At 40.9% G+C, this 14,057-nt stretch overlaps 1 protein-coding gene across 1 annotated transcript in view; it reads right to left on the reverse strand.

Moving 5' to 3' along the window:
* LOC103185976 (peroxidasin homolog) overlaps positions 1–14,057 on the reverse strand; it is a 110,464-nt gene that overhangs the window by 57,705 nt on the left and 38,702 nt on the right. The window contains exon 2 of the mRNA XM_042333275.1: positions 12,573–12,644. Coding sequence (XP_042189209.1) covers positions 12,573–12,644 — 72 coding nt within the window. The remainder of the gene's footprint in view (positions 1–12,572; positions 12,645–14,057) is intronic.

Below are 14,057 nucleotides of genomic sequence, written 5' to 3' on the forward strand. Positions count from 1 at the left end.
ACCCAGAATTTCTGGCGAAGTGCAAGTACAATGCCAGCATTTTTTTAAAAAATGCTTGAATTACATGAGTAGAAAATAGCGGATAAACTAATTTCTGCTTGCGGGATTCAAACATTGAGTCAAAGTTGATATTTCTGTCCACTGTGAAGATTAGCAAGGTTTCAATTCTGGATATCTGGAGTTTGATAAGCCTGGGTCTTACTCCACTCTTTTTCAAGTAGTTAATCTAGTTTGCTTTGCCTCCCATCAATAGCATATTCCACATTCCAATCGCCCTCTGCAAAGATATTTTTCTCTAAACGTCGCTTCAATTCCTTTCATGATTATTTTAAATCCATACCACCTAGATACAGATTTATTTGTATTCTGTGTTTCCCTTCCCCTCCCCATAACAGTTAGTATGCTGCAAGAAACTGCTTAATAATAATCCTTGCATTTGATATAGCGCCTTGTTACATCGTTGAGATGCCTCAAAGTGCTTCACAGAATATACTGTAAAGTGGATTGTCTATGTATTTTGCTCAGTAACTTTTTGGAATGTCAGCATAGACTATATGAGTTCCAAGAACTGACAAGGGGCGTGAACCCACAACCGGAGATGAAAGTGATACCAACTGAGCTAGGCTGACACACATTGTACTAGTATTTCTGAAATACAATTGCACTGCAATAACTGAAGGTTATCTGAACTGTCCCCTTCACTGGTTACTCAAAATTACAGCACAAGTAGTGCTGTGCCAATACAATAAGCAATAATACAATACAAAATTACATTTGCATAGCACCTTTCATGTCCCAAACCCCCGCAGTCAGGGATTTGGTCCCATGCAGGGGGCTGGGGGGGTTGGAGTCAGGGAGGAGGGCAGGGAGGGTAGCTGAAGGTGCAGTCCAAAAGAAGGATCTTGAGGAGGCAAGGGAGGGAGTGAGGCGAAGGGAGTGTGGGATGGAGTTTCAAACAATATAGTGCAACACACACACACGCATGTATCAAAGCCAAGGAATTCTACAACATCATTATCCAATAAAGAAATAATTATGAAAAGCTCTTTCTGCTGGTAGGGGATCAGAGGACAAGCATCAATTCAAGATTGTGACACGGGGAATGAAAGGAAAGATTTAGAAGAATGTCTCCCAGAGGGTAGTCAGAGGATGGAATGAATTTTCTGGACTGGCTATTTAGATTAGAGCAAAGATGATTGGGCATTTGACAAAGAATTAGATAAGCACATGCAGAGAAAGCAAATTAGAGGATATGGGAAAAGAGCAGGGATTTGGGACTAGGATGGTGATTTCTCAGAGGAACAAATGCTGACAAACTAATAGGCCAAATGGTCTCCTACTGTGTCGTACATTTCTGTGGTTCTAAGTAGAACAATATAATCCAGTCATGAGGAGGAACTTCTACTCAATTCCTCCACAGATTGGGTGTCTGGCTAACTGCCCGGCTAAGTTAGTAGCGCTATCAGTTCTGAATCAGAAGATTGTGGGTACAAGGCACATGTTGGGCCTTTTGAACATGTATCCTAGGGCTGACACTTGAACACCTGTCTGACCTCCCCACCCAAAAAAAAAATGGTCATCCACTTCATGGCTGTTTGTGAGACATCACTTTGCACAAACTGGCTACAAATACACAGTAAAACAATTTTTCCTGTAAAGCACTTTGAGACATCTTCTAGATGTGAAAGAAGTTATACATTTTGAACATCAGGCCTCATTGCTGAGGGTGGAAATTGGTCATCCATTTGATGGTCTTCCTCATTCCGTCTTTATGTTTTGAACAACAGAAGAATTTGTGTTATAAAAGTATGGTGAAAAGCTATGTATAAAATCTCATCACTGCAACTATTTGGTTGGAATAATTTGACAGTGTGAGTGATTTGAAATGAATGACCTGCTAACTATTAATATACAGCAGCTGAAGAAGCTTGATTAGACTTCCAGATAACACAGCTGCTGTTGTGTTTATTCACTGTCCAATACTTGTGGGACTGCACAAGAGCTGGGAAATTAAAATTACCCTTCTTTGCCAGATATTCCACAAAATATGCAATCACACCACTTGCATAGTACATCATGTGAAGTGCTTTGAGAACTTCTCCTAAAGCTAAAAGTGCTACACCAAATGCAAGGATAAACTGCAACCCCAAGTCTTCAATTGTACAACTGATTATGTACTGAACGACACTGGTAAGTACATTTTCCAACAGCATATTTGCATACAGTAATAATGTCTTACAAAAAGCCAATGAATGAACAAACTTTGTTTTAAAAAAAATCTGCGGGAATATTAGGCAGAACACTCGGAGAAACTCCCTTCTCATTTTGAATAGTGTCATAAGGATCTTTAGCGTCCACCGATAAGGCAGTTGGCACATCAGTTTAACATTTCATCAAAAACTACAACAACTTGCATTGATTATGTCGCCCTTCACCTGGGTAAACATCTCAGAACATGTAACAGCAACGTAGTTGAGCCGGAGGGGTGATTGGAAACAAGATCAAAGTGGAAAGTCTTCAAGTGTGATCCGAAGACAAAGAGTGGGTGAGGCATAGAAACTGTGGCAGGGAGTTGCAGAGGGTTGGAAAATAGTAGCTGAAAACATGGCACCTCTGACAATGCAACACTATCCAGTATATACTGGATTATAATAAATGGGTATCTTAAAATAAAAAACAAGCATTAACAAAATATGCCATTTCTAATAAATAATACACTGATGTTGCTTCTGTTTTTGTAATCTTCATAGAATTTGTATTGCATTTAGATTATTGCGTAAAGTTTGAGCAGAGAGCCCAGCAGCGTGAGGAGGGGACTGAGTGAGGTAGAACAGAGCGAGAATTCTGTTAATGAATTTGGTGAGAGTGAGAATTCTTCAGCAAGAGAGATATCTGAGAGAAAGAGAGAACTCTTTCATTCAACAGAAGGGTGGGAAATCTATCTTGAGGTACAGGCAACCTTATATGTAAGCAGCAAACAAGTCAATTAGCAGTTAATCATTGGCAAGGCATTGGGAATTAATAAAATTGCTGACCAGTTGAAACTGGGTGCTTTTGTTTTAGTCCAATATAAAGGGGAAGACTTGGGAGAGCCCAGCAGTGTGAGGAGGGAACAGAATGAGGATTCTGTTAAGGAATTTGGTGCATCGGGGGGAAAGAGGTGGATAATTATAATATAAGTTATATTAAAATAATATAAAACATGTCTGGGAATACGGCAGGGCAGCTGAGAGTGGTTGTATGCACAATGTGTGTCATGTGGGAACTTCAGGATACTGTGTGCCCTGGACAAACACATGCGTAGGAAGTGCCTCTGGCTGCTTGAGTTCAAGGAGAGCCTGGTGTCACTACATAGCATACAGGGAGTCTGAAGAGTTCATGGATTGAATGTTTCAGGAAGTGGTCACCGCACAGCCACAGAGGATTCAGAAGGAGATTGAGTGGGTGACCACCCGGCATGGTAGGAAGATGGTATGGGCAGTGCAAAAATCACCTGAGAGTGTGGCACTCACAAACCAGTTCTCTGTACTGAATACTGGTCAGGGTGATGACACCTCTGGGAGGGAAGTCAAAAGCAAATGGATGCACAGGGGACACAGGCAAGAGTATCAATGCAATTGTCATTGGGGACACAATGGTGAAAGGAGTAGACAGGTGTTTCTGCAACCAAAGACGTGACTCTTGCATGGTATGTTGCCTCCCTGGCGCCGGGGTTGAAGATATCACGGAGTGGGTGCAAAACGTTCTACAGGGGAAAGGGGAACATCCAGAAGTTGTGGTCCATGTTGGGATCCATGATGTAGGGGGAAAAAAAGGGCTGAGATCCTACAGGGAAAGTGTCAGAAGTTAGGGAAAAACCTAAAGAGTGGGATCTCAAAGGAATGATCTCTGGATTACACCCAGTGCCTCGTGCAAGTGAGTATCAAAACAGCAGTATGAAACACATGAATGCATGGCTTGAGAAATGGTGCAGAAAAGAGGGCTTTAAGTTCCTGAATCATTGGGACCAGTTCTGTGCATGCAACTAGTAATAATAATAATAATCCTTGCATTTGATATAGTGCTTTTTACGTCTTCTATACGTCTCAAAGCGCTTCACAGAATATACTGTAAAGTGAATTGACTGTATATTTGTGAGCAAACACGGCAGCCAATTGCGCACAGCAGTGTCCCACAAACAGTCGTAGATTGAAAATGACCAGTTTATTATTGTTTTGTTTTTTGGAGGGATTATTATTAGGCGTGTGGAGTAAGGAAACTTGCCCAAGGTTTCGCCCTGCCTGGAATTGAACTCAGGTCTCTCGCTTGCAAAGCGAGTGCTCTAACCACTGAGCTACAGGACTCCATAGTCTCAGCTGCCCTGCCATGTTCCCAGACATGTTTTACATTATTTTAATATAACTTATATTATATAATCATTGGGACCTGTACAAGGTGGATGGGTCACACCTGAATAGGGCTGGGACAAATGTCCTCACAGGGAGGTTAACTAGTCCTGTGGGGAAAGATTTAAACTAATTTCGAGGGGGGAAGGGAATCAGGATGTAGCATTAGACAGGACAAAGAAGTTACATAGAGGGCTGGGAGAGACGAATAAGAAGTAATCCAGAAAAAGGAGGGATTAAATGGGAGGGAAATGCAGAACAGACGAAATTGGTCTTGGAGTGCATGTGCATAAATGCAAGGAGTATGACAAATAAGATTGGTGAGCTGCAGGCTCAATTTGCCACATGGGGTTATGAAGTAGTGGCAATAACTGAGACCCGGCTCAAACAAGGGCAGGAATGGGAGCTGAATATCCCTGGCTACAATGTATTCAGGGGGAATAGGGAAGGAAAAAAAGGAGGGGGAGGCAATATTCATTAAAGACATGGTTATGGCCCTGAAAAAGGACAATGTGCTAGAGGGTCCAAAACCAGAATCTATTTGGTTAGAGTTGAGGAGCAGAAAAGGAGCTGTTACTCTGTTACGTGTATAGTATTGACCACCAAATATTGGGAAGGAGATAGACGAGCAAATCTGCAAGCACATTTCAGAAAGATGCAAAACCAATAAGAGTAGTGAGAATGGGGGACTTCAATTATCCAAACATAGACGGGCAAAATAACAGTGTAAAGGGTAAGAAGGGGGAAAGATTCCTGAAATGTGTGCAGGATAACTTTCTGGATCAGTACGTTTCCAGGCCAACGAGAAAGGAAGCAGTGCTGGATCTAGTTCTGGCGAATGAAGTTGGGCAAGTGGAGCAAGTTTCAGTAGGAGAGCATCTGGACAATAGTGATCTCAACATCATTAGGTTTAGAGTACTTATGAAAAGAGACAAGGAGCAATCAAAGATGAAGATACTCAAATGGAAGATGCCTAATTTCAGTGAGGTTAAAAAGGGACTAGCCAAGATGGACTGAAAAGAAAGACTGGTGGGTAAAACAGCTAACAAGCAATGGGAAGCCTTCAAGGAGGAGATAGTTCGGGGACAGAACAGATGCATTCCCACAAAGGGGAAAACCTCCCTGGATGACGAAGGAAATTGGGATTAAAAAAAAAGGTTTATGATAAATGTTTTTTTGACTGTAGGGAAGTGTGCAGTGGTGTCCCCCAGGCGTCAATATTAGAACCACTGCTGTTTTTGATCTATATAAATGACCTGGACTTGGATATAGGGAATACACGTTTTCAAATGATACTAAGCTAGGAAAAGTACTAAACCATGAGGAGGATTGCAGCAAACTGCAAATGGACATAGGCAAACTGGTAAAACGGGCTGACATGTGGCAGGTGAAATTTAATGAGGAGAAATACAAAGTGACGCATTTTGGGAGGAAGAATGAGGAGAGGCAATATAAGCTGATGGTACAATCTTAAAGGGGGTGAAGGAACAGAGAGACCTGAGGGTTCATGTAAATAAATCTTTGAAGGTGCAGGACAGGTAGATAAAGCTGTTAAAAAAAGTATACGGGATGTGAGGCTTTATAAATAGGGGCATAGAATACAAAAGTCAGGAAGTTATGATGAACCTTTACAAAACACTGGTTAGGCCTCAGCTAGAGTACTGTGTTTAATTCTGAGCACCATATTTAGGATGTCAAGGCATTGGAGTGCGTGCAAAGGAGACTTACCAGCTATGAGGAACTTCTGCTATCAAGAGAGGCTAGCGAAGCTAGGATTATTCTCTTTGGAGCAGAGAAGATTAAGTGGAGACTTAATAGAAGTTATCAAAATTATGACGGGATTCGATAGGGTGAACAAGGAGAAACCATTTCCACTGGCAGGTGAGTTGGTAACCCAAGGGCACTGATTTAAAAGAAACAGAGGGGAGGTAAGGAGAATTTTCTTCACACAGCGAGTTGTTCGGATCTGGAATTCTTTCCCTGAAAGGGTGATGGAAGCTGATTCGATAACAACTTTCAAGAGAGAAGTAATAATAATAATAATAATAATCCTAGATAATTATTTGGGGATGACAAGTTTACAGGGCTATGGGAAGAGGGAATGGGATTGAATTGGGTAGTTCTTTTCAAAGAGCCAGCACAGACACGATGGGCCGAATGGCCTCCTTCTGTGCTGTATGATTCTATGAACATGAATATTGAAAAGTCCCAACTAACTTTACCACTTTGTATGGACGTGCCTTGGAATAATCTTGTTGTCATCTAGATCAAGCTCCACAAAAGTTTTATTTGAATTAGACACACACCCCTACTCTATCAAATGCCCATGCAGGTAACTCAATCTTATTGGGCTTCTATAATTTGCCTATTTATCTGCAGCAAGTACTAGACTGTCCTCCCTGACTCAATTTAGACAAAGTCAATTCAATGATTATTAAATGGTTGTCAAAGTTGACAATATGTCACATTTTTATGACATTCCCAAGCAAGTGAGAGTGAACCTCCCTCCACCCACTGCTGCATAATGGTTTAACATGACGATGATTTTCAAACATTACAGGAATCCTGAAAGCCACTTTCTGGGTCCAAATTTTGTTTTCAGCCCCGGAACCAGTTTTTGGGCTTGTTTATTCATCAAGTGATTGTTCTCCAAGGGAGGAGAGGCAAGCAGGGTCTCCTTGGGTTTAAATAGATCCAAGGTGATATGCTTGGCAATGGAATATCAAAATCAAGTCCATGGTCCTTGCACTAGGCCAACAACAACTTGCATTTATGTAGTGCCCTTCGCGTAGGGTAACATCCCAGAGTGCTTTCCTCGGGCTTGTTCCTGAGACCGGCAGGTCTGCAGAACAAGAAGGCACTGTGAATGATGGGCAAGCCAGCCTGACTCATCAACGCGACTTGAAGGAGGAGACCAGTCACTGGGGGCTGGGATTCTTCAACTTGGCTATTCCTCAGTTTCCATGACAAAATAGTAATGAGCAGAGAGGTCCAAGTCAGACAAATCAGACAAACAGCTGAAAGCTTACCAGCACTCACTGCTTAAACTGTAGCAGTAACCCACCACACACTCTGGGGCCCCCAAGCTTTGGCTTGTGCTAAACAATGCAACCCACTCCATACTAGCCAAACAGAAATTCCCACACATGTGCAGAACTCTGTCACGTGTTTAGGAAACGCAAGCATCGTGATGCTTTTTTGTATGTGTTCACTCGGCTAAACCACCAACCCCCCCAAAAAAAACATAATTTTACTTTACAGACTCAAGTCTGCAACCAAATGTGTGTGGGTTGGGGGGAAAGGGGGAAGAGAAGTGAGAAAGAATCAAGTTTTCTAAATGTCTTGCTAAAAACAATCATTTATGTCATTTTCTTGGAAGGAAAACAAAGTTTGACTTTATAGTCAATAAGGGCTTTCACTCGCTCCAAATCATCCTCCATAACGCAACTCAGATTCCAAAATCAAAACTCATTGGCAGGAACAGAGTGCAGATGTGCCCGAATACTCATTTAACACTGTGCTCCCAAAGCCTTCTTTGATCAAGCACCTTAGAAATCTGTTGAAGTAGGAGGCCATTCAACCCACTCCAATTGCTGGGCTGAGAGTTCAGTGCATTGCCGAAGTTGCCATCCTTTGGATGAGGCATTAAACTGAGGTTCTGCCCAACTGTTTTGGTGGATGTTAAGGATCCCAAGACATTATTTGAAAAGAAAAGGGAGTATCTCCCTGTGTCCTGGCCAATAATCCCTCAGGAGTAAGGGGAAAAGGTGGATAAATGCAACAGGCAGGATTGCTCTTAAAAGAGCCAACAGACATAATGGTCAAATAGCTGTAAAATGGCTGTGCTGTAAATTTCCACGGTTCTATAAAATTCTGTCAATCACTCCATGGCTGTTTGTGGAACATTGTGTGCAAACTGACTATCACCCACAAGCACATACAGTCACACCACTTTACAGTATACCCCGATGTGCTTTGAGAGGTCTCAAAAGTGCAATAAGATGCTGTATTAAAAATGCAAGGATTATTTATTTGTATGAAATTGTCACGCATTGCTGTTTGTATGACCAATTAATTAAATTAATTATGCTTTCTACATAAAATGGCAATTCACCTTAGTCTCAACACTGTTTAGTCTTCCTCCGCCTCAGGGCTGTCTAATTATGGTTCCACTTCAAGGCTGTAACTTAGTAAGTGTGTATAATCTGCCTTCTATTCAGCAGCATACATCTTTTGTCATGGCAGCCAATATCTGGTCCACACTTAAAATGTTACAATATTTCAGATCATTTCAAAACTTTTGCCTCTGGTTTTAATTTGTTTTAACCTAACTTTTTGTTGATTCTTAGCACTTCCATCAGTGTTCAAACTTCTCACAGTTGTGTAGTATGTCCCCACTCACTATCTGGGCTGACACATGAAGAACGGTCACTTCAGCCAGGTACCAGAAGGAGCTGAAGGTACCTTATTCCAGCAACGGATAGTCTTCAGTAATGAAGGAGGAGGGTTGGAAAAATAATAATAGCATTTGATATAGTACGCTTATCATGTTGTTGAGATGAATAAAAGTACTTCAAAGTCTATACTGTAAAGTGGATATACTATAACTATATTTTGTAGGCAAATGCGGCAGCCAGTTTGCGCACAGCACCCTCCCACAAACAGCTATGGAGTGACCAAAGTTTATTTGGGGGCTTGTTGGCCAGGACATCGGGAAAAACTTCTTTCGCTTTTGGAATGTGCCTTACATGTTCCTTCCTCATCTTCAGGTTGTGCCTAAAGACCTTCCTATTTAACGGAGCCTACAGTCACCTCCCCTTCCACCCAGACCTGAGCTATATAAATACAAGTTGTTGTTCTTGTGCCATGGCCAAGGAAATGCAGTATAACTGGAGTGTACAGCAGTAGGACGTATACAATTTAAATCTAGATTCCAACCAATTATTAGATTTCCAACTTAGTAGTTCACATCCATCAGATGTTAGAATTTGCATTTTTCAATCTTACACTCGCATCAAATTTAAGAATGTTAAATTAGATAAACTCCTCCAATATTTCAATGAGTATTTAAGAAGCAGGAATTGGTGCATTCACATGAAGAGGGCAGGTCAAAAGCTTCTCAAAGTTGAAAGTTTCAATAATACAATGAAAACATTGGGAGTAATTAATTCTACTAAGCCCCATAACACAATGGGAACTAAATTAACAAACTGAGAAGTCATTTTCCCAGGGTATACTGGAGGTCCGATTTATTTTACTGTTGATTCAATTCCCTCACAATGTTCAGAAATGGTAACATTCAATACCGTTCTCCCAGCGTCCAATAATACAACAACTTGCATTTATATAGCGCCCTTTATGCAGGGTAGCGACTCAAAGCACTTAATAAACTGATGTAAAGGTGAGGGGAAAGTGGCAAATGTATTATGTGCAAATTGGATGATGTGTTCATCTCCAAATAAACGGTCACTACAGTTTACAATATATACTGTGAAGCACTCTTAGATGTCCTCCCAAAGTGAAATTAATATATCAAATAGAAGGATTATTATGAATTATGAAGTATTGTACCTTTGATAATCTTTCAGATGAATAGGAGGAAGAATGTAGAACAGAACTGGAATGAACACATGAACCAACTTCAATCAACTTCATACAACAAAGTGATAATTCCATGACAAGTTCAAAAAAAAGTGACAAGTTACTCTGTGATCTGCAATGAATTGTGCCATTTCTGTGTCCATTCTCATTGTAATGTTTTGCTCTGACAGCGTGGGAACCAAATATTCAGATTTATACATCTGTTGAGGTTTATGTTCAGTTACCAACATCAAGTTCCAATTTGGGCCCCTTTTTCTCTCTCCAAAACATCAGTCGAACTTCCAACAAGAGCATCCAAAGATTTGATTGTTTTTCCAATGAAAATCAGAATTTCAGTGAATTTTTATTTATTTTCGCAATGTAAACAAATCACTGCCTCTAATATGGGATTGTGATCAAATCTAACCCTAAACAGCAGTGACAAAACCAAGCCAGAAGTTAACTTCTAAAGTGGTTCACTAGAACACAAGTTCACTTTTAAAGATAATTATAGGTTTGCATGTCTTCTGGATCCCCCAGTTCCTGTGTGCCCAGCAAGCCAGCTGTGATGTCAGTGTGACTTGGAAGCAATCCTACAATGGGGCCTAATTTTATGATCCCAAAACATAGTTATAATGGGGTCAACCTACAGTTACAAAATATATATGGAAATAATGTATCTAGCAAGATTACCAATTGTTTGATCCCGGTAAAGCCGTATTTTAATTTTTGCTGCTCCATCTTACAGACTTTCAGGACAGCAGCATGTTATTTTTGGTTATGTTTTGATTGAACAGTCAGTAATAATCCTTGCATTTGAGCTGGCACCTCATTACATCGTCAAAACACTTCACAGGATTTTTACTGTACTGTAGTGATTATGCATTTAGAGGCGAAACAAATAGACAGTCACTAGACTGGAAGAAACTCTTTTTAAAGAATGCTAAGGGATCTTAAAGTCTACTTGAAGGAACAGATGGGGCCTCGGTTTAATGTGGCATCTGAAGAGCTGCATGTTGAGGAATGCAGTTCTCTCCCAGCTCTGTATTAGAGTGTCAGTATCGAGACTATGAGCTCAAATTCTCCACATAAGGTTTTGAATCAACAACTTTCTGACTTAGAAGAGTGTTACCAACTGAGGCTGACACTATTCTAACGTTAAGATGCAACCGCAACATTATTGCAATGATTTTAACATGCAAGTGTTTATACCATTTGCTGCACTTGTACAGATGGGGAATAACAAACTGGAATCCTACATCCGCGCAGCTGGTCTTGTTGTTTAAAGGACACAGTGCAGAATTGAAAGAGAAACACCACAAGATGTGTCTGCTGAGACTTCAATGGTTTTGATCTCAAGGTCTTCACCTTCATCTACAAATCTATCCACTCCCATGCGTCGCCTCATTTCTCCAAGCTTCTCCTCCGCACATCCCCTCCACTTTGCTTAACTCAGGCTTGCTGCACACCTCCTCCCCTTGCACCACCATCAGCGGCCGAGCCTTCAGTTCCAACAGCTGTACCCCCTCCCTCTATCACTCTGTCTCAGACCCTCTCGTTGTCTTTAAATCATGCCTCAAATCTTACTTTTCCTTTGGACACTTCCTCTTTGCAGGCATCCAAGACCACTTTAGTCTCTTCCATCCCTTCTTTAGTAAATTTATATTTGACTGGAACAGGCAGACGGGAACTCCATTTAACATCTCAGCCAAATGATGGAACCTCCAGAGCCACAGAGCACAGCACAGAACTGAATTGGAGTGTGAGCCAAGACAACAAGTTCAAAGTCCCAATGTGGGGTTGTTCCCAGAGCCTTCTTACTCGCACGCAAAAGTACCAACTTAGCCAGGCTGACACCTATCCTCCCACACAGCTACTGTTGACCCTGCAAGCCAAAGTCCTAACAGATAGGGTGATCCAAGCTGGACAAGCAGCGGGAAAGGTTGCCAGACAGCGACATCAATGGCAAGCTATGTAGCTTTATCTAGTCTGACTCCAGCAGTCTGGGCTTCTGCCAATCTGCGCTAACGCTTTCTAGAATTAGGTAAACAGGATGAGTCCCTCTGGGGAGAGAGTGCATTCCATTCCAACCATCTATCTCTGGAATTTCCATGTGTAAATGGGATTCTCAGTTTGATTTGGATACTCCTAAGCAAGGTGATGGGTTTATGGCTGACCAGATAAAAACGCATTTGTACACACAAATTTCAGAACTTTATTATTAATAAGCACACAGTTTAGATTGGAGGTTAAATCATCATAAACCAACACAATGTAAGGTTACTTGAATTAGTGAACCTGCTGTGAAGTATGAACTGACACAAATTTTCTTTTTCAGGCATTCCTGTAATATTCAAAGAGAGGCACTGCAATGTTATCAATGTAAGATAGCTCCTACCTACCTACAGTCAGATTGACAGCATTATAAGATTGCTTTGAAGGCACCCGCAAATAAATTCACTTTATGGTTATCTATAGGCAGCAATCATTAACCAAAAGTAGCTCTTAAAGGTCAGAAGGTGTTAAAGTGCACCTGGCTTTTCTTACCCCTTTAAAACATTTGAAAAGAAGCTTAATGTGGGAAATAAAAATGGAAGAGACACTTACAGTGTGTTAAGGTTCTTCAACCGTCGGAAGGCTCCAGGCGGGATATCTTTGATTTTATTGAACCGCAAGTCCCTGCCAGAAACAAGAAGTAAATCATAACTTTAGTCACAAATTATCTACTTTTGTCTTGCAAGATCTCGCAAGAAGCTTGCATGGTATTTACAACAAAGTAACAGTTCCTGCCTTTTTTTAGGGTTTTACATTTTTCTTACCCTCTCCTTAACAGCTTGCAGAAGTGCTACTGTCACAAAAATCAAAGAATTCATACAACGTACCTTAACATTTAGTGTATTTATGCAAAGTACGAGTAACGGGTAAACTCGCACAATTCATATCAGTCAACTTAATGTGACGTATGGGAAATTATGTATAACTTGCATTTTCTTTTGTTAAAAAACTCTAAGTTTCTGTATTATTAGACATCGAATTGACATTCTTAAGCAAAGAATAAGTACAGTCCCTTGAGCTATATTTGGACCTATACAATGTACAGCGCCATGATGACCTGGTTTCCCGGGTTTTAGTGTTTCAAACGCAGCACTGCGTATTAGTACTTCATCAGTGCAGATGGTAAATGCGGTAGTGGTGATACGAGTTAGAAGATGATTTGCATCAGGATTTAGAATTATTTGAGATTAAGAAACCATTACAATTTAGCCGTTCATCTTACTTGTAAAATACAACTATTGTAAAGAAATCTAAGTGCCTTTCGGGTAGAAACTGAATAGGACTTGGGTACATGTACAATTTGGAGGTTTATACGATTTACAGTGAGATGAATTGTGCGAGTTTACCTGGACATTCTGAACACCCATGACCCACAGTGTAACACATCACCAAGATTTTAAAAAAAGTAGAGACAATTATATAGATTAGGATTATATAGACAATTATATAGATTCGCCTTCCTTCCTCCCTTTCCTCCTTCAAGGCCGGTCTCAAGTCCTTTCTCTTCGACCGTGCCTTCAGCTCCCCTCTCGACTCTCTACCCCCTCCTTCCTCCCTCCCCTCACCCTGACCATTTCCCCCCTGCTCGGGTCCCGACCCAACTGTCCAGCGCCTTGGGACGTCCTCCCGACGTGAAAGGCGCTCTATAAATGAAATCTTGTTGTTGTTGAAGTTCTTAAATGCTCCTGAGATTGAGTTTTCATCTGTGGGAGTTCAGGAAAAATTGAAGGAGGAAAGCACTTCTAAAGTCCTGGGAAATGAATGATTCATGTACTGACTCTTGATTTCAACACACTGGGAGGAAGACCGACATGTAGCATAGCACATCAGTATTCGTGAGAACAGAGACATTCAGAACAATAATAAGCATAACTCCATTGATTGAGAGAGAAACAAAAACAGGATAAAGTGAGACTCGGGAGAGTAAGATTTAGATACAAGGGATGAGGAAAAGATTGACATTTCCAATATTTCATTTAAAAGTGAAACAGAGATGCTGGTCTTTCCTGTGCTATTATTCACGTGCTATGCCAAACA

The sequence above is a fragment of the Callorhinchus milii genome, unplaced genomic scaffold, assembly GCF_018977255.1.
Source record: "Callorhinchus milii isolate IMCB2004 unplaced genomic scaffold, IMCB_Cmil_1.0 Scaffold3, whole genome shotgun sequence".
In the NCBI taxonomy this organism is placed as follows: domain Eukaryota; kingdom Metazoa; phylum Chordata; class Chondrichthyes; order Chimaeriformes; family Callorhinchidae; genus Callorhinchus; species Callorhinchus milii.